Raw genomic sequence first — 22964 nt, 5'->3', positions numbered from 1 at the left:
TTCCGCAGCGTGTGCACATACCTTTAGAATTAGGCTATGTGCACACGGTGCGGATTGGCCGCTGCGGATCCGCAGCAGTGTTCCATCGGGTTTACAGTACCATGTAAACATATGGAAAACCAAATCCGCTGTGCCCATGGTGCAGAAAATACCGCGCGGGAACGCTGCGTTGTATTTTCCGCAGCATGCCAATTCTTTGTGCGGATTCCGCAGCGTTTTACACTTGTTCCTCAATAGGAATCCACAGGTGAAATCCGCACAAAAAACACTGGAAATCCACGGTAAATCCACAGGTAAAACGCAGTGCCTTTTACCCGCGGATTTTTCAAAAATGATGCTGAAAAATCTCATACGAATCCGCAACGTTGGCACATAGCCTTAGAGTTGGGTTGGAATTAGGGTTGTGGTTAGGGTTAGGGGTGTGTTGGGGTTAGGGTTGTGGTTAGGGGTGTGTTGGGGTTAGGGTTGTGATTAGGGTTACGGCTACAGTTGGGATAAGGGTTAGGGGTGTGTTGGAGGTAGAATTGAGGGGTTTCCACTGTTTAGGCACTTCAGGGGGTCTCCAAACGCAACATGGCGCCACCATTGATTCCAGCCAATCTTGTATTCAAAAATTCAAATGGTGCTCCCTCACTTCCGAACCCCGACGTGTGCCCAAACAGTGGTTTACCCCCACATATGGGGTACCAGCATACTCAGGACAAACTGCGCAACAATTACTGGGGTCCAATTTCTCCTGTTACCCTTGAGAAAATAAAAAATTGCTTGCTAAAACATCATTTTTGAGGAAAGAAAAATGATTTTTTATTTTCACGGCTCTGCGTTGTAAACGTCTGTGAAGCACTTGGGGGTTCAAAGTGCTCACCACATATCTAGATAAGTTCCTTGGGGGGTCTAGTTTCCAAAATGGGGTCACTTGTGGGGGAGCTCCAATGTTTAAGCACACAGGGTCTCTCCAAACGCGACATGGTGTCCGCTATCGATGGAGATAATTTTTCATTCAAAAAGTCAAATGGCGCTCCTTCCCTTCCGAGCCTTACCATGTGCCCAAACAGTGGTTTACCCCCACATGTGAAGTATCGGTGTACTCAGGAGAAATTGCCAAACAAATTTTAGGATCCATTTTATCCTGTTGTCCATGTGAAAATGAAAAAATTGAGGCTAAAAGAATTTTTTTGTGAAAAAAAAGTACTTTTTCATTTTTACGGATCAATTTGTGAAGCACCTGGGGGTTTAAAGGGCTCACTATGCATCTAGATAAGTTCCTTGGGGCGTCTAGTTTCCAAAATGGGGTCACTTGTGGGGGAGCTCCAATTTTTAGGCACACGGGGGCTCTCCAAATGTGACATGGTGTCCGCTAAAGAGTGCAGCCAATTTTTCATTCAAAAAGTCAAATGGCGCTCCTTCCCTTCCAAGCCCTGCCGTGCGCCCAAACAGTGGTTTACCCCCACATATGAGGTATCAGCGTACTCAGGACAAATTGGACAACAACGTACGTGGTTCAGTTTCTCCTTTTACCATTGGGAAAATAAAAAAATTGTTGCTGAAAAATCATTTTTGTGACTAAAAAGTTAAATGTTCATTTTTTCCTTCCATGTTGCTTCTGCTGCTGTGAAGCACCTGAAGGGTTAATAAACTTCTTGAATGTGGTTTTGTGCACCTTGAGGGGTGCAGTTTTTAGAATGGTGTCACTTTTGGGTATTTTCAGCCATATAGACCCCTCAAACTGACTTCAAATGTGAGGTGGTCCCTAAAAAAAATGGTTTTGTAAATTTCGTTGTAAAAATGAGAAATCGCTGGTCAAATTTTAACCCTTATAACTTCCTAGCAAAAAAAAATTTTGTTTCCAAAATTGTGCTGATGTAAAGTAGACGTGTGGGAAATGTTATTTATTAACTATTTTGTGTCACATAACTCTCTGGTTTAACAGAATAAAAATTCAAAATGTGAAAATTGCGAAATTTTCAAAATTTTCGCCAAATTTCCGTTTTTATCACAAATAAACACAGAATTTATTGACCTAAATTTACCACTAACATGAAGCCCAATATGTCACGAAAAAACAATCTCAGAACCGCTAGGATCCATTGAAGCGTTCCTGAGTTATTACCTCATGAAGGGACACTGGTCAGAATTGCAAAAAACGGCAAGGTCTTTAAGGTCAAAATAGGCTGGGTCATGAAGGGGTTAAATAACCTGGGAAGCTCTATGTTTATTACCCCCTTCCAAGAATAATAACACCGGCCCCCATCTGTCTGCTTTCCCTCCGCTAGGTATTGAAAATAAAGGGGACTCTACACCATTTTTATTAGTTTAATACATATACATTAAGCTGTATTGCTCTAATTTTATATCAGACTGACATATTTATTACTATACACAGGCGCTGGCTGAATATTATCAGCGTCGTCTACTCTCTTTATCAGCAACACCAGGTGTGTGTTGATGAGTAGTACTCATCTGCTGATGCCTTACCGGCGGCAACTTTTTCCTCACTGGTCACAGCTTGCTGGCTCACACACTTTTTGTGACAGCGTGGGAACTGCAGCACTGTGACCATTGGTAACATCAGTAAGGTTACCGCCGATCAGAGCCGGTGTTTCCCGCTCTGTCAAACAATTAAAGTGTGGTAACCGCCGGATGTTTGGGGCCCCCATTCATTTGAATGGGTTCCGGGGTCAAGTTCAGGTACCATTCTTGTACCTGAACCAAACGTTTTCTTTTTAAACTTTGGCTGAACCTAACAGACCCGAACATCCATAGGTCCGCCCATCCCTATTAGTGATTGCAACTGATTTATCATTATGTGTACAGAAATCCATTCAGACCGTAAAGTGTACGTATCGATGACCCACCAAAAAGAATGGAATGTTCTTGATCAATTGGTATGGCCCATCTTTTAGAGAAAAACATTTTAACATAAGTTCATTAAGAATGTGTTAATGTGCATGTTTTTGGCAAGTTTCCCTAAATCTTTAAACCTATGTATAGCTCCCTTGTCAGTAGTGCTTCTTGATGAGGGGGTTCAGCACAACAGAGTTACTCATTCCTGGTGAGATAATCCACCCAAAAGTTGTGATCTGACCTGTGATTTCAGCACAACCCAAAGCAATGTTTTGAGGTGTGATAACTTGTACCTGTCTTTTCCTTGTAGACATGGTGCATATGTACTTCAAGAACTTGGTGAGCTTAAATATGCTCAAGATGTTGATCGTAAAGCCCGTGCTTTGTGGTATTTGGACACTCTAACAAAACTCATTAATAATAAAATTATCAAACGGAAGGGTAAGCATTGTTGTAAATGTATTTGCCTGATGTATGTCCTTTATCTCAGTGTTCCATATTTTCTCTTAAACATTATAACCTATCAGCTTTTATCTGCTTTGTCAGTGCTTTTCACACTGTAAGGTGCCGCCTAATTATTAAGGAGGCAAGGCGTTTATGGAAAGCTGCTCTGATCTTTGTATGGCTGCATCAGTCTCAGATTTAGAAATATAACACACTCATTTTGTGCGTGTGGACTAGAATCACTGTTAAGACCCTGGCATCATTATGTCCGGATATCTATCCTATGTCCAAGAGAGTGAGTCAAAAATACAACTACATTATGAACTGGCAATATTTTATTGAAATAATAATTCATATAAAATCCATTTAAAACTGGTGTGGCATAAGCTCCAAATCATTAAATATGCATTGTAACACCAGGTTCAGTTAGTCATGTTTCTCATATCCTGAGCTTACAGCCTCCTGGGCATATATGAGGTTGGGGTCCGGAGACTCTTGGTGAGTCCAGGCATTGAAATAATCAGTTCACAAAATAAATAGAAGTAATACCCAATGTTTCAGAAACTGCAAGTCATACAATGCTTATTGAGTACCTAACAAAACACAATCTGTTCAAGTATAACGCCAGTTATTTTCAAATTCTTCAATTGGACTCTAATAGGTGTATATGGTGTACCAATGAAAGAAAGAACCTGGCACTCAACTTAATGCTCGTGTGAATTTTTAATGTAGTACCCAAAACGTTTCGGTCCTATGTCAGGACCTTCATCAGTTACGTACTAGTAGTGTAATTTTTGGTATTGGTGACAATGATGTCAGAGGGCGCATCGTGATCTGCGTCTGCTAAATTATCTGCGCATTAACAGACGCAGATCACGATGTGCCCTCTGACATCATTGTCACCAATACCAAAAATTACACTACTAGTACTTAACTGATGAAGGTCCTGACATAGGACCGAAACGTTTTGGGTACTACATTAAAAATTCACACGAGCATTAAGTTGAGTGCCAGATTCCTTCAAGTTTCACATGGTGTGGGAACCTACCTTGGCACCATCAATAGTTGTGCACACGCCTTTACCCTCTACTATGGTGTACCATTGACATAGTGTGCATGCATTTGCTTACACCATTGCTATGTGTACGCGCCAAGACCACCACACTTAAAATATATCAATGAACAAGAAAGTTTCTATTAACAACCTCCATTATATATTAGAGTTTGCAGTGCAGGCAGCATAAGCTTAGTGGTTTCAGTCCACAATAGGATTTTTTTCCACTGATTAGTTTGATTAGCTAGTATAATAAGTTGTTTTATGTTTAGTATGGGAAAATGGGCATGTATTTTGTCTTGGCCCCTTCATACTCCATGTACCATATGTTATACATCCAGCAACTGTGTTAACAGCAGCGACCAGCGCTAGCACGATGACAGGTTGCTGATGGGTTGCCATGGTGGCAGATGAGGTTTAACAATGATAAATGTAAGGTTATACACATGGGAAGAAGGAATCAATATCACCATTACACACTGAACAGGAAACCACTGGGTAAATCTGACAGGGAGAAGGACTTGGGGATCCTAGTTAATGATAAACTTACCTGGAGCAGCCAGTGCCAGGCAGCAGCTGCCAAGGCAAACAGGATCATGGGGTGCATTAAAAGAGGTCTGGATACACATGATGAGAGCATTATACTGCCTCTGTACAAATCCCTAGTTAGACCGCACATGGAGTACTGTGTCCAGTTTTGGGCACCAGTGCTCAGGAAGGATATAATGGAACTAGGGAGAGTACAAAGGAGGGCAACAAAATTAATAAAGGGGATGGGAGAACTACAATACCTAGATAGATTAGCGAAATTAGGATTATTTAGTCTAGAAAAAAGACGACTGAGGGGCGATCTAATAACCATGTATAAGTATATAAGGGGACAATACAAATATCTCGCTGAGGATCTGTTTATACCAAGGAAGGTGACGGGCACAAGGGGGCATTCTTTGCGTCTGGAGGAGAGAAGGTTTTTCCACCAACATAGAAGAGGATTCTTTACTGTTAGGGCAGTGAGAATCTGGAATTGCTTGCCTGAGGAGGTGGTGATGGCGAACTCAGTCGAGGGGTTCAAGAGAGGCCTGGATGTCTTCCTGGAGCAGAACAATATTGTATCATACAATTATTAGGTTCTGTAGAAGGACGTAGATCTGGGGATTTATTATGATGGAATATAGGCTGAACTGGATGGACAAATGTCTTTTTTTGGCCTTACTATGTTACTATGCTCATGGATGCCATGGATGGCCCATGGATGCCAGGCCATGGGCCTGCTGAAGGCCCCCGTCCCTGCCGTGCTGGTACTCCCGTGTTACCCAGCCTGTATAGCCCAGCATGCGGCTGGGCCTAATAGAATGGCTGTCAGTAAAACGCTGACAAGCAGTAGTATTAGAGTACAATACAGGGACCTTACATTGTATTATTAAAGCAGTGAGAGAATCCCAGTCTAATCAAATGACGAGATCTGAAGTTGATTTAAAAAATAAATAAAACTCATTGTATAAAAATGTGGCGACTTGTGTTTAAGTAATAAAAAAATAAATATATTTAGCCTTCAGCCAAGTAAAAAAATGGCAATATTAAATGTTTTTTTTTATCCCATCCAAAAACAAGTTGTACCGCAACTTGGTACAGTTGTCCTACAAATCAAGTACTAATCAAGTTATTTCCACATAGAAATAGTTATTGCTCTTACTGTGATCATGCATAAATGATGCAAAAACATTATTAAAAACAGACATCTGTTGGTTAAATTAAAATATAACCCATTTATATGCTGCTTCCCAAAAGCAAAAATAAGCCTCAGGAACTTTTAGTAACAAATTGCTTTATCCCCTTAGTGACCGAGCCAAATTTTTGAAATCTGACCAGTGTCACTTTATGTGGTAATAACTCTGCAACGCTTCAACAAATCCCAGTGATTTTGAGATTGTTTTTTTCGTGACACATTATACTTTATGATAATGGTAAATTTTGTTCAACATTTTTTGTGTTTATTTATAAAAAAATATCAAAAATTTGAGAAAAATGTTAAAAAATTAGCAATTTTCTAAATTTGAATGATTATCCCTTTAATCTAGATAGTCATACAACAGCAGACCATTAATAAATAACATTTTCCACATGTCAGCTTTACATCAGCACCATTTGTAAAATGTTATTTTATTTTGTTAGCATTTTAGGAGGTTTAAAAATGTAGCAGCAATTTTTCATTTTTTCAAAGAAATTTACAAAATTTATTTTTTTAGGGACTTATCCATGTTTGAAGTGACTTTAGGGGTCCCATATATTGGGAAACCCACAAACGTGATACCATTTTAAAAACAGCAACCCTAAACATATTGAAAACTGCTGTCAGGTAGTTTATTAACCCTTCAGGTGCTTTACAGGAATTAATGCAAAGTGGTATGACAGAAATGAAAATGTGTATTTTTACCACCTAAATGTTGCTAACTTCTAAACAGATTACTACAGCCGTCAGACTCTTAAGTCCGCTATTTGGTCATGAATTGCCATCGCAAACATCAGGACAAGAAAATCATGATCTGAGGGCACCAATTGTGACAAAGAAGAAGCCCCCACACTCTATTAACCATTTATAATGATGTAGTCACTATTGACAGCAGCATCTAAGGGGTTAAACAGATTTAGATGGTGCAACTACTGATCGTGGCTGGTACAGCAAGTTGTCAGCTATAGTGTACAACCAACAGCTACTGGATTGTCATCTGTATGGGAGGCTATTCTCTTATATCTCAGGTCAGTTAAAAGACGTATTGGCGGTCATTAAGGGGTTAAACAGTCTTCAAGGAGGTTTTCTTGTGCAAATACATTTGTGACATAAATGATGGACTATAACCTCGTTATTTTCTTGTGTTTAGATCTTGTTACTCTGGAATGTCCAAATGTTATGATTGGCAACTTCCTGAAGAATTTTACTGTCACAGTATTTAAGAATGAAAGGTCAGTCATTATTCCTATTATATAGAAAGTATCATGTTGCCAATGGCTTTTAATCAACAATTTTCTTTTTTTGGTCTAAAGATTTAAATGGAATTTATAATAAAACATTTTTTTAACCAAGTTTATGAATTTTGACATATATTTACATCTTTTCATGTCCCTGCCTTTAATGCAGGCTCACACGCTGAGCCTGTATCTTTCCCCACACATGATTTCATCAGCCATTGTGTCCCTCACAGCCGCTGATGCATCTGAGCTCTGCCCACAGATATTAACCTGTGAAAGCCTGCTGCCCATCTGACAGTAGCATTTAATATGTGCCCGTGAATCAGGCATGCCCGTAATGTGATCTCGATGACCCCTGTGCCTGTCATTACGAGCCTCTTGTGAATGCCACCCTCTGGCCAACTTTCATAGGAGATTGTGATTTCTGCTATACATAGCAATGCTGATGCACTACCATGTGATCAGACTATCACAGCTTCAAGTCACCTAAGGGAACTATTAAGCCCTATCCCACCTTGGACGTATCCATACGTTCCTGTGACCTTGTTCTTATTCGATGTGTCCCAGGGATTTTGCACGCAGACAGGCTGTGTGTGCGTGATCGCTACCGAGTGTCAGCTGATTCTGACAGCTTACACCCAACACTAAGTGCCAGGAGCGGTCCTGCATCGCTCCCGGCAATTTAACCCCCTAAATGCTGCCACTGAACTTGTTTGCAGCATTTCGGGAGCAGGCAGAGGGATGACAGCCCCTCTGCCCTTGGATCGGAGACCCCGCAAAGTCACGTGGGGTCGCTGTCATTGCCATGGTGACTCGATGACGACATTCTTGTCTCTGTCAGTGCAGAGCTGACAGTTTGCATAGCATAGGGATGCTGCTGCATCTTCATGCTGTAAAAGCGATCAACCTGCAAAAAATGAAAGTCCCAGCGTGAGACAAAGTAAAAAAAAGTTATAAAGAAGTTTAAAAAAAATTATAAAAATATTTTTAAAAAAATTAAATTGATAAAAATCTAAATATACTGTAATTACTGTAATATTTTCATGAAAGAAAAAAAAATCAAACAACAAAAGTACAGATATTTATTTGGTATTGACGTGTCTGGAATGACCTGACCTATGGAACTGTCCCACTTGTTAACCCATTTAGTGTAAACCATAAAAAAAATAAAAAGGCAGAAAATAATGCTTTATTATACCGCCAAACAAAAAGTGAAATAAAACGTGATAAAAAAGATGACTATAAATAAAAATGGTACCTCTGAAAACGTAATCTTGTCCATCAAAAAACAAGCCATCATACAGCTCCATCAGCGGAAAAATAAAAGTTATAGTTCTCAGAATAAAGGGATGCAAAAACATTTTTTTTCCCTATAAAATAGTTTTTGTGTAAAAGCACCAAAAAACGATATCAATGAGGTATCGCTGTAATCGTACTGACACGAAGAATAAAGCTGCCTTATCAATTTAACCACAAGTGGAATGACATAAAATCTTGAATTGCTGGTTTTTGTTCATTCTGCCTCCCAAAAATCGAATAGAAAGCGAACAAAAAAATGTCATGTCTGAAAATGGTACCAATCAAAACGTCAGCTCGTCCTGCAAAAAACAAGCCCCCACATGACTCTGTGGGCCAAAATATGGAAAGATTATAGCTCCCAAAATATGGTGATGCAGAAACTATTTTTTTTTTTGCAAAAAAAAGTCTTTCTCTATCGCCTCATTGGGAGACACAGGAACCATGGGTGTATGCTGCCGCCACTAGGAGGCTGACACTATGCAGATAAAAAAGTTAGTTCCTCCTCTGCAGTGTACTCCCCACCGACAGGAAGTAGAATATCCAGTTTAGCTTAGTGTCAGTAGGAGGTGGACACGGGTCTTTCATTAGATTCATATCTACCTCAGTGTGCGTTGTTCCTTTTCGGGTACCACGGACGTATACAGGGTGAACAGTCACTCCTGTACTCCCACAAAGAGACTGAGTACGGCGTGTACTGCCACCCCGTATCCTCATACGTCTAGCCGGCAGGACCCCAGCCCCTAACACAGAAGCGTGTTCAGGTGATCTGGACCTGTTCCTTCCTCCGTCCCCCTACCCACTCGCCCACCAGAGCCTGTCGGTCTGAGGAGACGAGGACGTCCCACATCACAGGATTTCGGACATGCTGAACGGGGAGGTACTTTTCTTTCTCCCCAGGTTCTGGCGAAGTCAGGAAGAAGATAGATCCTTTATTTCTTTCATACCTGCGGCCCCCCCTTACGCCATCCGTTCTGTAATTTTTACAGAGGTTTTTAGGTTTGGGAGCTTTCTCTGCCTTTTCCGATGGTAGTCGGGCACCGGGTATCCCACTGTGGCATTTTGAGGCCTCCGCAAACCCCCCCACCCCCCAATGCTTCGGCGGTCACTTGCTGCAAATCTAGGTCCTGGCTTTTCTCGGGCCTAGTTACAACGCTAGCTCCGTCCTCTCAACATCCGGGCGGGCTTTTCTCCTGCCCGATTCTGTCTGTACCCATTCCTGTGCAGGGTGGCTAGCTCCGCCCACTACTCCCAGTCGCCCGAATCGTCCTGGGATCGCTGCCATCTGGCTGGAGAGCGGTCTCCTCTTGATCCGGTGGCTATTCCCGCCCCCCTTTCGACCTCTGAGGCGGGTCCTTTCCCACCAGCGTGTGCCTTCACCGTCCGGGTTCCCCGCCTCCATCTTCCTGCTGGTGCCCTGGACCTGCGCCCTGATGCCTGTCGCAGCTACAGTCTGGGAGCAGACTACAGGACACGACACCTGCTGTGAGTAGCGCTGCTTAGCAGTCTGGCACTCCTCTCTGCATCTCTCCTGTTCCCCTAACCTTCTGGCATTCTTTAGTAGGTCTGCTTACCATTCTCGTCTTCCTGCTCCATCTTACTCCTCTACTCCTGTCAGACACTTTGTGCTCTCTCTGGGAAATGGCAGGCTCCCTTTAGGTTAGTCCTCTTCCCTCTGTCAGGGCTGCAGCATCTCCACTGTTCCCATCGCCCAGGAGTCCCTGCCTACCCCGGGTGAGCCCGAGACCCCTATCCCTGGTCGGTATTCCTTTCTGTCGCAGTCTGTAGCAGACCACACCAGGGTGTCGCAGACCCTGGTGTCCGTGCTTGACAGATTGTCCCTTCCAGCTCCCGCCGTTGCCAGTGGGTCACAGGATTCTCCGACCCCTTTTCAACACAAGCTGCAAAAGATCCAGACAGGAGCGCCATTTTAAGTCCATCTAGCCTTCTGGTTTGGCACGGCAAGATCCTGCTTCCAGATCTTCCTCTCCCGAGTCAGGCGAGGCGTCCTCGGTCGCATTTTTCAGAGGATGATTCAGACTTGGATTCAGTACAGGCCTCTAACAGGAGAGATATCCTGGTCACCAGACCTTAGCCATCACGGATACCTCTACAGAACCCGCAGATTAGGCGGTTTCGTTTAGACGGTCAAAACCAACTTCCAAGGTCTTTGCCCCACACAGTGAATATGTGGAGATACTTGCCAGGGAAAGGGTGAACCCTACCAGACGCTTTCAGAGAGGGAAGCGTCTCGGCATTCTATATCCCTTCTCCCCTGACCTCACCGCTAACTGGACTGCTTCCCTGGCAGTGGACCCGCCAGTCTCCAGACTGCCCATCCACATGGTCCTCCCGCTTTCTAATGCAGCATCCCTCAAAGATTTCAATAATAGATTTATAGACTCGCTGGCAAAGTCAGCCTTTGAAGTGGCTGCTCCTGCATTGTACCTGGCCTCTGCCTCTACCTTGGTCTCAAGGGCCATAGCTAGAGGGACCAAACGGCTTTGTAAGGACATCCTGGCCGGAACACCTCTGGGGGAAATAGCCGACCTTGCGGACCAGATTTCCTATGCAGGGAAATATTTGATATCTGCCTCCCTAAATGCCATGTATTGTGCAACTCAGGCATCCAGCAATATGGTGGCCATCCGGCAGAATATTTGACTCAAGGCATGGCAGGCGGACTTGTCATCAAAGAAGTCCATTTCCAGCCTCCCCTTCCAGGGGGCCCGTCTGTTTGGATCCATGCTGGATCAAATTATTAAGGATGCCACGGAGGGGCACGAGTTACCTCCTTCTTCTGCCCAACCCTTGCCAGCCTCCCCTGAAAAGGCAGTTGCGCTCCTTTTGGTCCTTTTGTGCCGTTTTGCGGCGATAGAAGATTCTGCTGGTCAGTACAAACTGCAGACTCACCAGGTTTAAAAAAAAAAAAAAAAAAGGGGGGGGGCTTCCTTCAAGCCCACCCCTTCCGGGCATTCCCGAAACTCCCATGGTAGGTCCACCAGGTCCAGACCCGGCAGATCTTCCTCGGTACGACTCGTGTCAAGAGCCCAGCATTTCTCCCAGGTTGGGCAGGCGTCTTCTAATTTTCAGGGACGTGTGGGCTTGCCTCGGCGGAGAACGCCTAGGTCAAGGAGGTGGTATCCTCAGGATACAAGTTAGGGGTCGCTTCGTGGCCCCGGGATCGCTTCTCCAAATCCCGCCCTCCAAAAGATCCTCCTCTGTTTCCAGGTTTCTTTGCATCCATCCCTCTCTTAGTTCGGGGGTTTTCGTTTCCGTCTCAGAGCGGGAACGCTTCACAGGTTTCTATTCAAACCTGTTTGTAGTGCCGAAGAATTGTGGTGTGGTTCGGCCCATCCTAGATCTGAAGTCAGTGAACAGAAGGGTCCGCCTGTGGCATTTCAGGATGAAGTCCCTCTGTTCACTAATCGCTTCCATGGAACCGCAGGAATTCCTGTGCTCCATAGATATCAAGACGCCTATCTCCATGTTTCTGATTTTCCCAGCACTCTAGAGGTTCCTGCATTTCGTGGTGCAGAAGAATCATTTCCAGTTTGTCGCTCTGCCGTTCGGTCTCGCAATTGTTCCCAGGGTCTTCACCAAGATCATGGCGACATTGATGGCCATTTTGAGGTTCAGGGGCCTAGTGCTCATTCTCATCAAGGCTCTGTTTTTTTCTCAGGCCCAGGAGAGTCTGACCATCATCCTCGACTCTCTGTTCCGTTTCGGGTGCCTGGTCAACAGAACAAAGTCTTGCCTTGTCCTGATTCAGCGCCTTGTCTTCTTAGACATGCTGTTCGACACCTGTCAGTTGAGAGTTTTTTTTCTTAGGGCCTCGCGACGAGGAGAGGCGAGCAATTCTCCAGGACGGAGTTCGCTCTCTGCAAGGCCCTCGTCTGCCTTCCTTCCGCTCAGCAATGACGGTTCTAGGACAAATGGTAGCAGCGTCGGAAGCGATCCCAATTGCGCAATTCCATTCGAGACCACTTCAGCAGGCCATCCTTTTTCAGTGGGACAGGTCAGTGCTCTCTCTGGATCGTCCGATTCGGCTCTCCGTAGTCAAACGGTCTCTCAGCTGGTGGCTGTCATCCCCTCCCTTTCTTCAGGGCCAGTCCTTCCTTCCCGCCCATTGGCAGGTGGTGTCGACGGACACAAGCTTCCCGCCTGGGGTGTGGTTTTTCGCCATCCGTCAGTGTATAGGGCGTTGGTCGGAGCAAGAGTCCTCTCTGCCGATCAACATCCTTGAGATAAGGGCCATCCATCTGTTCCTCCGTCACTGGGAAAGACTTCTCTGAGTTCTCAGTCAGAGTCCAAACGTCCATTGCCATGGCGGTGGCATACGTCAGTCACCAGGGAGGGACTCTGAGTCTCTTGGCAATGGCGGAGGTATCCAAGATCCTCCTCTAGACAGAGATGATGGTTCCGGCTATATCCGCAGTGCATTTTCCCGGCGTGGACAACTGGGCCACTGTTTCTCTCAGCCACGAGGGCCTCACGACAGGAGCGTGGTCCCTGCTTCAGGAGGTCTTCCATCAAATTTGCCTTTGATGGGGAACTCCGGACGTGGATCTCATGGCATTCTGACTGATTAGGAAGGTTCCACAGTTCACAGTTCCTCTCGTGGTGGATGCCGATGCTTCGGCCATTCCTGGGTCGCAATTCGTACTTCCCTATCTGTTTCCTCTCCTTCTTCCCAATCTGTTGATGAAGATCAATACAGGGAAGGTGCCCGTCACTCTGATCACACCGGATTGACCCAGAAGGCTCTTGTTCACAGAGATCATCAATCTCCTCTCGAACGCCCCCTGGAGGCTCCCAAACAGGCCAGATCTTCTGTCCAAAGGACCGTTCTGCCACCAGAGTTCTCGGTCGCTCAATTTAACAGCATTGCTGTTGAAACCACGATTTCTGAGAGCGTCTGGTTTCTCTGATCAGGTGATACTTACCATGATCCAGGCTAGGGAGTCATTGTCTTCCAGGGTCTATTTCTGGACCTGGAAAGCCTATTTTGACTTGTGTGAGTGCCATTTACGTTCCGCCACTGACCCTGTCTCTTGCTTCCATGTTGGCTTTCTCCAGGTGGGACTTGATGCTGGCCTTGCCCTTAGTTCTCTAAAGGGCCAGGTATCAGTCCTTTCCATTATATTTCAGAAGTCTTTAACCTCCCGTTCTCAGGTCAGAACTTTTCTTCAAGGTAGTGACGCATGCGGCTTCCCGTTCCAGACTCCCGTGGATCCCTGGGACCTCAATCACGTTCCGGAGGCTCAGTGGGGTTTCTCCCTTTGAACGTCTCCACCAGGCCTTACAGTCTGTTCCGTCCTGGAAGGTGGCGTTTTTTGGTGGCCATCACTTCCATTAGGTGCGTCTCGGAGTTGGCGGCTCTTTCCTGTCTCCCCCTTTTCTTGGTTTTTCAACAGGATAAGGTGGTTTTGTGGCCTCTCCCTTCTTTTCTTCCCAGGGTGGTGACCTCCTTTCACTTCAATGAGGAGTTTGTCCTTCCCTCCTTTTGTCCTGCTCCTACTCATTCTCTGGAGCGTTTGCTGATCAGGCTAGACCTGGTCAGGGCTGTGAGGATCTATTTGTATAGGACTCCTCCTTTAGGAAGACAGACCGTTTGTCATTCCAGATGGTGCGCATAGAGGCCTACCGACATCCAAGGCTACGATTGGTCGCTGGATCGGAACTGCTATTCTGGAGGCTTACCGGGTTAACAGAGTGCCTCCTCCTGGGATTAAGGCTCACTCTACCCGTGAAGTGTTCGCTTCCTGAGCGGTACACCATGGGGCATCCGCCCTACATCTTTGCAAAGCGGCAACTGGTCTTCCACACATTTGCCAAATTTTATAAAGTCCATACCTATGCTTCGGCAGATGCCAGTCTAGGTAGAAGGATCTTGCAGGCGGCAGCGGTGAGTTCTCCATCCTGAATGGAGTTTTCTGCTGTTCCTTCCCAGGGATTGCTTTGGGACGTCCCATGGTTCCTGTGTCCCCCAATGAGGCGATAGAGAAAACAGGATTTTTTGGTTGCTTACCGTAAAATCTGTTTCTCGGAGCCTTCATTGGGGGACACAGCACCCTCCCAAGTTGAAAAGCTCTGTTTATTATGTTATATTGCTTCTCCTACTGCTTTTTCACTAACTGAATATCCTACTTCCTGTTGGTGGGGTATACACTGCAGAGGAGCAGCTAACTTTTTTATCCTCATAGTGTCAGCCTCCTAGTGGCAGCAGCATACACCCATGGTTCCTGTGTCCCCCAATGAAGGCTCCGAGGAACAGATTTTACGGTAAGCAACAAAAAAATCCTGTTTTCAGTGTGTGAAAGTCGCAAAATATAAAAAACTTATATAAATTTGGTATCGCTGTAATTGCACCGACCCGAAGAATAGTCGCGTAATCGCTTATACCGCAATAGGAACGGCATAAAAAATAAAACCGATTCTTCACCTGCTGTTTTTTTTTTCTGCCTCCCAAAGATTGCAGTAAGGCTCGGTGCACATTTATCCAGTGCACTGAGTGCTTACACCGGGATTTCTGTGTAAATCTCTGAAATGCCAGTTTCAGACGGAACCTCTGGCAGAAGATTCCCGATAATGAGGCAGATGGGGGCACTGTGGATGGCATAGGACCCATGATCCAGCTGTCTGCTTTTTTAGGATTGCATAAAAGTGCAGTCGGACACAGTTTTGTGTATCTCTGAAAAGAAGGACTCCGCTGAACAGAGGCCAGACAGAGTGCAGAGTAACTCTGCTGCCTCATTATAGAGACTATAATGACTATATGACTCACTCAAGTAATTCTGAAAAAAAGGTATTAAGTGCCACGTAAACATGTGATTATGCCTGCAGAAGTATTATTTTTTTTTTATTATTCAGTGTGTGATGGTATTCATTATGTAAACTAGGGGGCAGGTCAGTGAGGGAGCAGTGACCTGTCAGCAGTCTGCATTATGACTATCTAATCAGAGCACCACATACATGAACCCTGCCTTAGGGCACAAGAATCTCATTAAGGCTATGTGCCCACCTTGCAGAAATGCTGCGGAAATGTCCGTAGCATTTCCGCAACTCCCTGCCGCGGGTAAAACGCATGCGGAATTCGCATGCGTTTTTCCGCAAAACACAAGCATTTTGCAAGCATTTTTAGCTTGCAGAATGCTTGCGTTTTCCAAGCGATATGAAGCATCGCTTAGAAAAGTGATTGAGAGGTTGATCACACTTGTCACACATAGTACTTGACAAGTGTGACCAACTTTTTACTATTGATGCTGCCTATTCAGCATCATTAGTAAAAGATAGAATGTTAAAAATAATAAAAAATATGGTTATTCTCACCTTCTGACGGCCCCCGATCTCCTCAGCGGCGCTCCCGGTACGTTCTGTTCACAGGGATGCTTTGCGCGAAGGAACTTTGTGATGTCGCAGTCACGTGACCGCGAGGTCATCTCAGGTGATTCGCACAATGCATCCCTGGGAACGGAAGCTGCCGCGTGCACCGCTGATAGACGGGAGGACTGCGGGGGCCATCAGAAGGTAAGCATATCCATATTTTTTATTTTAATTCTTTTTTTTTTTTTTTACATTAATTTGGATCCCAGGGCCTGAAGGAGTCTCCTCTCCTCCGAACCCCGGGTACCATCCGCACATGATGCACTCACTTTACGCATGGTGGACATAGCCACGTGCGTAAAGTGAGCATTTCAATACAATCCTATGGCTGCGAAATCGCCTCGATTCCGCAGAAATAATGAACATGCTGTGGATTGCATGGGAATGCATTTTTTAAGCGGTTTTAGCGTTTCCGCTGCTGCAAAAAAGTGGCAGAAACACATTAAAAATGCAACGTGGGCACACAGCCTTACACAAAACCGAAAATAAAGATTAATAAAAAACAACCACAAAACGGATTTCATCAACCTATGTATCATTTTAATCAGTGTAACTCTGCCGACCTGACAGTGTGTATAGGTTACTATGCATAACCCTGCTGACAGGTTCCCCTTAAATGCACTTATTTTTGGCAGTCATTTCTGCTGTAGGGTTCTATTAAAAATTTCGTACTGTTGCTTTGCAGCGCTGGGATCCTGGATGGGCATGATGTGCACAAAACACGCAGAATGCATTCTAAATGATAGGATGCATAATGTATGCGTTTTTAATGAGTTTTTATAGCGTTTTTACCGCAAAAAAAACATGAATAACCTGAACGTGTGCACATAGCCTAAGGCTGTGTGCACACGTTGCGTTTTTTTCGTGGTTTTTTTCGCGGCTTTTCCCGATAAAAACGCTATAAAACAGCAAAAAAAACGCATACAATAAGCACCCCATCATTTAGAATGAAGTCCGCATGTTTTGTGCACATGAAGTGTTTTTTTCTGCGAAAAAACGCATCGCGGTAAAAACCGCAGCATGTTCATTAATTTTGCGTTTTTTTGCGGATTTCCCACTAGAAAATGCATTGAGAAGTGTCCGGAAAAAAACGCGGCAAAACTGCGGTAAAATCATGGCAAAAACGCATGCCGTTTTCTTGCGTATTTCTTGCAGAAAATGTCCAGTTTTTCTCAGGAATTTTCTGTGAAAAATCCTGAACGTGTGCACATAGCCTAAATCTGTTAAGAAGATAGGTCAGGAGAAGAGAGATAAAGGTTACAGACCATCCTATCAGAACAGTGTCATGGATGCATTCACTGGAAGCACTTGCTGCACTTTATGTACAGTGATATATAGAGGCTGTAGAAGATAAAAGCTATAGTGTCACAATGTGTTTGTCAAAAAACCCTGGTGTTAAAATGATTGCTAGTTACAAAAAAAAAAACACGTTAAAAGAAAAAAGACGAACCACCTCTGATCCAAATGGTGATAAGTCACACTAAGGATTGACCCCTTCCCAATATGTGCCGTATATATGGTAGCTCACTGGTTAGCACTGTTGCCTTACAGCCCTAAGATGGTGGGCATAAATCCCACAAAGGACAACTTTTGCATGAAGTTTGTATGCTCTCCCTGTGTTTACATGGGTTTCCTCGCGCACACCAAAGTTTATTATGCAATAGATTATTTGTGCATATGCACCTATCTATTACTTTGAAAACCTCAAAATGTATTGTCCTTTTTTTTTTCTTTTTAAAACTGCCTTTTTAGAATGTATTTGCATTAAAGTGGTATTCTGGCTCCACTCGCTTTTGCATCTCCAGATACTTTACTGGGCGTCTGTGGGTCAGGTGTCGTGCATTTTTCATATCCATTAGTATAGGACACCTGCATTATATCCGCTGATCATGCATGTGTCCTGATGGGTGTCTGTAGATTTGACATCCTCGCCTACTGATGAAGTCATGTGATGGAATTCCTCTGTAATCAGAAGAAATTTTGCAAAATATTATGTCCTGGGCTGTCAAATTGTATGATGTGACTTTTTCTTTTCTAGTGTAAAGAATTCCATATCTGCCACAATGAAATGTAAAATTGCATCCTATGTCCTTGCCCTGGCATTGCACATTTCTGACTTTCAAGTAGATTTGACGTTGTTACAGAGGGATCTAAAGTTCAACGAGAACAGGTATGAAGGTGTGAGTGTGTGTATACGCACACATGTAACCAGTCACATAGCTAGTGCCTCCTAACAAAGCATCTTTGACTGTATTACTTCCCCTACAAAGGAACTTCTTAAGAGCTTGTAGTATTTTCCCTTGTTCATCCTCTTAGCCATTTGTGGTCACTGGACTACATAGAAATGCAAACAGCCCCCTTGATTTGTGTTTTACCCACTCATTCAGATTTGATATTAATTTATGCTTCTGGCTTGATGAACTGATACTGTACCTATCTTGATGAGTCTATACAATGCCCTGAATTAGAATGAGGATTTACCTTTTTATTGAAACCCATCATGACCCCTGATATGACATTCCTTAAATTGGTAGTCATGTATGTATGATTAAAGCAGATGTTTAGTAGTGGTTTATTCTGTATACCTTTGCTTCCATTAGTACATTTGCATTACTGCATTCTGCGCTCTTTCCTTTGTGAGACCTACATGTAGGACTTTGCATTGCTAAATACTTCATGGAATATAAAAATGGGTTATCTGATTTTCTCCAGCATGCAGAATATCACCATGTATGTGGTTTCCTTGTGTTTTCATTAGGATACTTGAAATCGCTAAAGCCATGGGGCTGAGAATAAACAAGAGAATAATGTTCTCCAGCTTGTCTATGGACGAGGGGCACAAAATGGGCACGTTGGAACTACCTCTGCCGGTGTACAAGCCGGGAGCTGGGAGAAAACGCAAGGCGCTGTAGAAAACATCTATTAGACTTGTCACAAATCTTGGAAGTAATTTAACATTGCCAGAATGTTCATTTAAGCTGGAAAAGACGGCTGTTCAGTGTCATCTTCACTTTGTATGTGTTACTCTGACCAGTAAAAACTGTATACTCCAGAAGTAGCTTTATTTTTTTTTTTTTTTAAATGTTAATGTGACTTACTATATTTTGCAGTCTATAAGACGCACCCCATCCCCCCAAAAAATAGGAAAAAAAAACTTTTTTTAAAATAAAAAGGTGGTGCTTCTTACAATCCATGCGTCGTATTGCTTACCGGGACTGGTGGCTGCGATGAAGCGGGGTCACTGCTGGAGGAGGCAAGAGTGGAGCGTTGCTGCAGGATGGGATGAGGGGATGTTCGGATGTGCGCCACTGCGGGTGTTCGTTGGTGCAGGGGCTCTGCCGACATTTTGTGAAAGCCCAGAGCCCCCGCACTTACATGGTTTACTATGCGGTGGACTCCGGGAAAATGGCTGTCGGGGGAGGCGCATGCGCAGATGGAGATGTCGGAAGATGAGATCTCAGCGCTCTGCCCCCTGAGGCCTTGCTGTTGTATATTCAAGCATGAACTAGGGATTGTTAAATGAAATATCAAACTGGAAGTAGGTAAAAAAGAAATACAACAATTATCTAGAGTAGAGTAAAATATATTTGAAAAGCCGTCAGATTCTTACATTAAATAGAAATTTAGAAATATAATGAATATTTTCGGACCACTCCTTTTAAGCACCTGGAAATCATTGAAAATTGTTTTGAAAGTTGTCCATGTGACACACTATTTATGGTACTAGAGGTGACTATGTTGGCTGCAATAGAGCAATAATGCACATGGGTCATTTAAGCAACAAAGTTTTTCTGTTGCTTAAGAAAACAAAAATTATAAAGCTGATGAGCTTAACCCCTTAGTGACAGACAATTTGGTACTTAATGACCAGGCCAATTTTATAATTCTGACCACTGTCACTTTGAGGTTATAGCTCTGGAACACTTCAACGGATCCCACTGATTCTGAGATTTTTTCGTGACATATTTTACTTCATGTTAGTGGTAAAATGACTTCAATATTACCTGCGTTTGTTTATGAAAAAATGGAAATTTGGCAAAAATGTTGAAAATTTTGCAATTTTCAAACTTTTAATTTTTGTGCCCTTAAACCAGAGTCAGACAAAATAGTTAATAAATAACATTTCCCACATGTCTACTTTCCATCAGCACAATTTTGGAAATACAATATTTTTTTATAAGGGTTAAAAGTTTCTCATTTTTCCAACAAAATTTACAAAACCTGTTTTTTTAGGGACCACATCACATTTGAAGTGAGTTTGGAGAGTAAATATTACAGAAAATACCCAAAAGTGACAACATTTGAAAAACTGCACCCCTCAAGGTGCTCAAAACCACGTTCAAGAAGTTTATTAACCCTTCTGGTGCTTCACGAGAACTAAAGCAATGTGGAAAGGAAAAAATGAACATTTTACTTTTTTAACAAAAAATTTACTTTGGAACCAATTTTTTTTTATTGTCACAAGGGTATCAGGAGAAAATAGACCACTAAATTTGTTGTGCAATTTCTCCTGAGTTTGCTGATACCCCGTATGTGGGAGAAAGCCACTGTTTGGGCGCATGGCAGGGCTCAAGCACTGAATTTTCTGCATTCAGTGGCCGGATCCGTTTTTTTTTTTAAATTCGACGGATTGCGACTGATGGCAAAAAACTGATGTGTGAAAGGGGCCTAACCCCAATTCCAGCACCACCTCCATCCTAATCCCAACACCTGCTATAACCCCTACCCTAAGCCTAATGGAAAAATGGAAATAAATACATTTTTAGATTTTATTATTTTTAACTAAGGGGATGACAAAGGGGGGGTTGATTTACAATTTTTTTTTTTTTATTATGTTGATCGCTGTGATAGGGTCTATCGCAGTGATCAAAATGAACCAATTGGAAACATTTTCTATTGGTGCCAGCCAACAGATCTCGGCGGATTTTCTTCCTGGAAGAAGATGCCGATGGCCGGGAGATATCACCGGGGCATGCAGGAGGCACCAGAGCACATCGGAGGCATCGGGGTGGCTTGGGGAACCTCATTTCTCTCTCCTCTGATGTTAGATCACATCAGAGAAGGGAGAAATTAAATGGGAAATCTGACTTTTTTTTTTTTTTTTTTTTGCGGTCGCCATTATTCCATGAATAACAGTGATCACAACACTGGTGTCGGTACAAACCGACCAGAATAATGTTCTCCGGGGTCTCAGCTACTCCCGGTAGCAGAGACTTTGGAGAATTTCCGAAGCTGGGGAAAAAGCCGTTAAAAAGTGGCACTAAGAAATAAGTACCCTTAACTGCCGCCATTAAAAGGTGCATTGGCGGTCGTTAAGGGGTTAAATTAAGGTTGGAGCATTGTGGTGTTGTTTATATTTTTACATTTTGCCACAGATTTTCAAAACCAGTTTCTTAATAAAGTTTATAAAATATTAAATGCACAGATGAGTGTTTAAAAGATAGACAGAACTGCCAAACAGGTAAGTAAAAGAGTATATATGTATAAGTAAATTAATATGTAATAACGGTTAATATGATTATTATTAATATTTATATTATATTAGGCAGTGCAAGTCAGAAATGAAAGATGCTGACCCAAATGAACTCATAATAGCATATGAAATACAAGAATTAATAGAAGTTGCCCTGAAAATGAGTAAGAATATGTAGAAGTAAAAAAAAAGTCAGCATATAATAGATACAAGTTGTGTCCAGAGGCAATAAAAATGAAAGAAGATCAAGCTATCAATTACCATGATTGTATAGACAATAGCGCAAAAACAAAACTGTGAAAGATGCACAGTATAATGTAAAATGAAGAATGATGTAAAGACAACTGCCCGTCACTTCGGCTTATCAGATTTTAGTGTGATCTTATATCCAGTTATCAATTATCAACTATCAACTTAATACCTTGTTGTTTTTCATAGATCCTACTATTATAAGGATTTCCACAACAGAGAGGAGAGACAAATTGTCTCTTTTAAGCGTCACACATATTTTGAAATGTCAGCAATACTAGACAAGATCAATCTTAATGTCACTTCATTTTTCTCATATAAGCTGCGGCCACTGCCATTAGGGGCTTATCTACAGCATTCTGTAATGCTGTAGATAAGCCCCCGATGTAACCTGAGAGATAAGAAAAACAAGTTATATTATACTCATCCAGGGGTGGTCCGGGGCCTCCCATCTTCAGACGATGACGTCCTCCTCGCTTCCTGTTGCGGCTCCGGCGCAGGCGTACTGTTTTGCCCTGTTGAGGGCAGAGTAAAGTACTGCAGTGCGCAGGTGCTGGGCCTCTTGGACCTTTCCCGGCGCCTGCGCACTGCAGTACTTCGATTTGCCCTCAACAGGGCAAAACAGTACGCCTGCGCCGAACCCGCAACAGAAGCCAGGAAGAGGACGTCATCGCACGAAGATGGGAGGCGCCGGACCGGGACCGCCCCTGGGTGAGTATAATCTAACTTCTTTTTCTCATCTTTCAGGTTACATCAGGGGCTTATCTACAGCATTACAGAATGCTGTAGATAATCCCCTAATGGGGGTTACCGCAGCTTATATGGGAAAGATGAGGTGACAGATTCCCTTTAACATTATCCAACCTGCATATATTGAAGAATATATTTAGTTTGCGTTGATTTTCATTCTTCAAATGGGGAAGTGAGATTCAACAATCAAAAACCAAGACATTCCAACGTGATATATGCCTCAGTAGGATGGTCACATGGACAAATACACCTTCAAGACTGTATGTTAATCCATCATTTGGCCAGAAACATTCAATTAAAAAAACGTATCCGAATCAAAGAAGTAGTATTTAAACCAGCCAATAAAGGTGGAAACATTGTTCTTTGACAAATTCAAAAATATGAACAATCAGCCCACAAATAACTACATAAGTAGTCCAAATAGTGATCAGCACTCCTCCATGAATTGTGGTGCATGTGGAAATGAAACGGCATAAGATCTAAGAACTCACTCTCTCTTTC

General features: G+C 43.3%; 1 protein-coding gene across 2 annotated transcripts in view; it reads left to right on the top strand.

Moving 5' to 3' along the window:
- The window catches only part of POLR1E (RNA polymerase I subunit E), a 57414-nt gene extending 38234 nt beyond the window's left edge, over window positions 1-19180 (top strand). For both annotated transcript variants that reach the window (XM_069767341.1, XM_069767350.1), the window contains 4 exons: window positions 3155-3285; window positions 7222-7303; window positions 18030-18161; window positions 18750-19180. In XM_069767341.1, the coding sequence (XP_069623442.1) occupies window positions 3155-3285; window positions 7222-7303; window positions 18030-18161; window positions 18750-18903 (499 nt within the window). In that variant the 3' untranslated portion in view covers window positions 18904-19180. The remainder of the gene's footprint in view (window positions 1-3154; window positions 3286-7221; window positions 7304-18029; window positions 18162-18749) is intronic.
- Window positions 19181-22964: the final 3784 nt, after the last annotated feature.

Source organism: Ranitomeya imitator, chromosome 1 (genome assembly GCF_032444005.1).
Source record: "Ranitomeya imitator isolate aRanImi1 chromosome 1, aRanImi1.pri, whole genome shotgun sequence".
Classification (NCBI taxonomy): Eukaryota; Metazoa; Chordata; class Amphibia; order Anura; family Dendrobatidae; genus Ranitomeya; species Ranitomeya imitator.
Note: the sequence above shows the minus strand (reverse complement) of the source record. Positions and strands in the feature narration are given on the sequence as shown.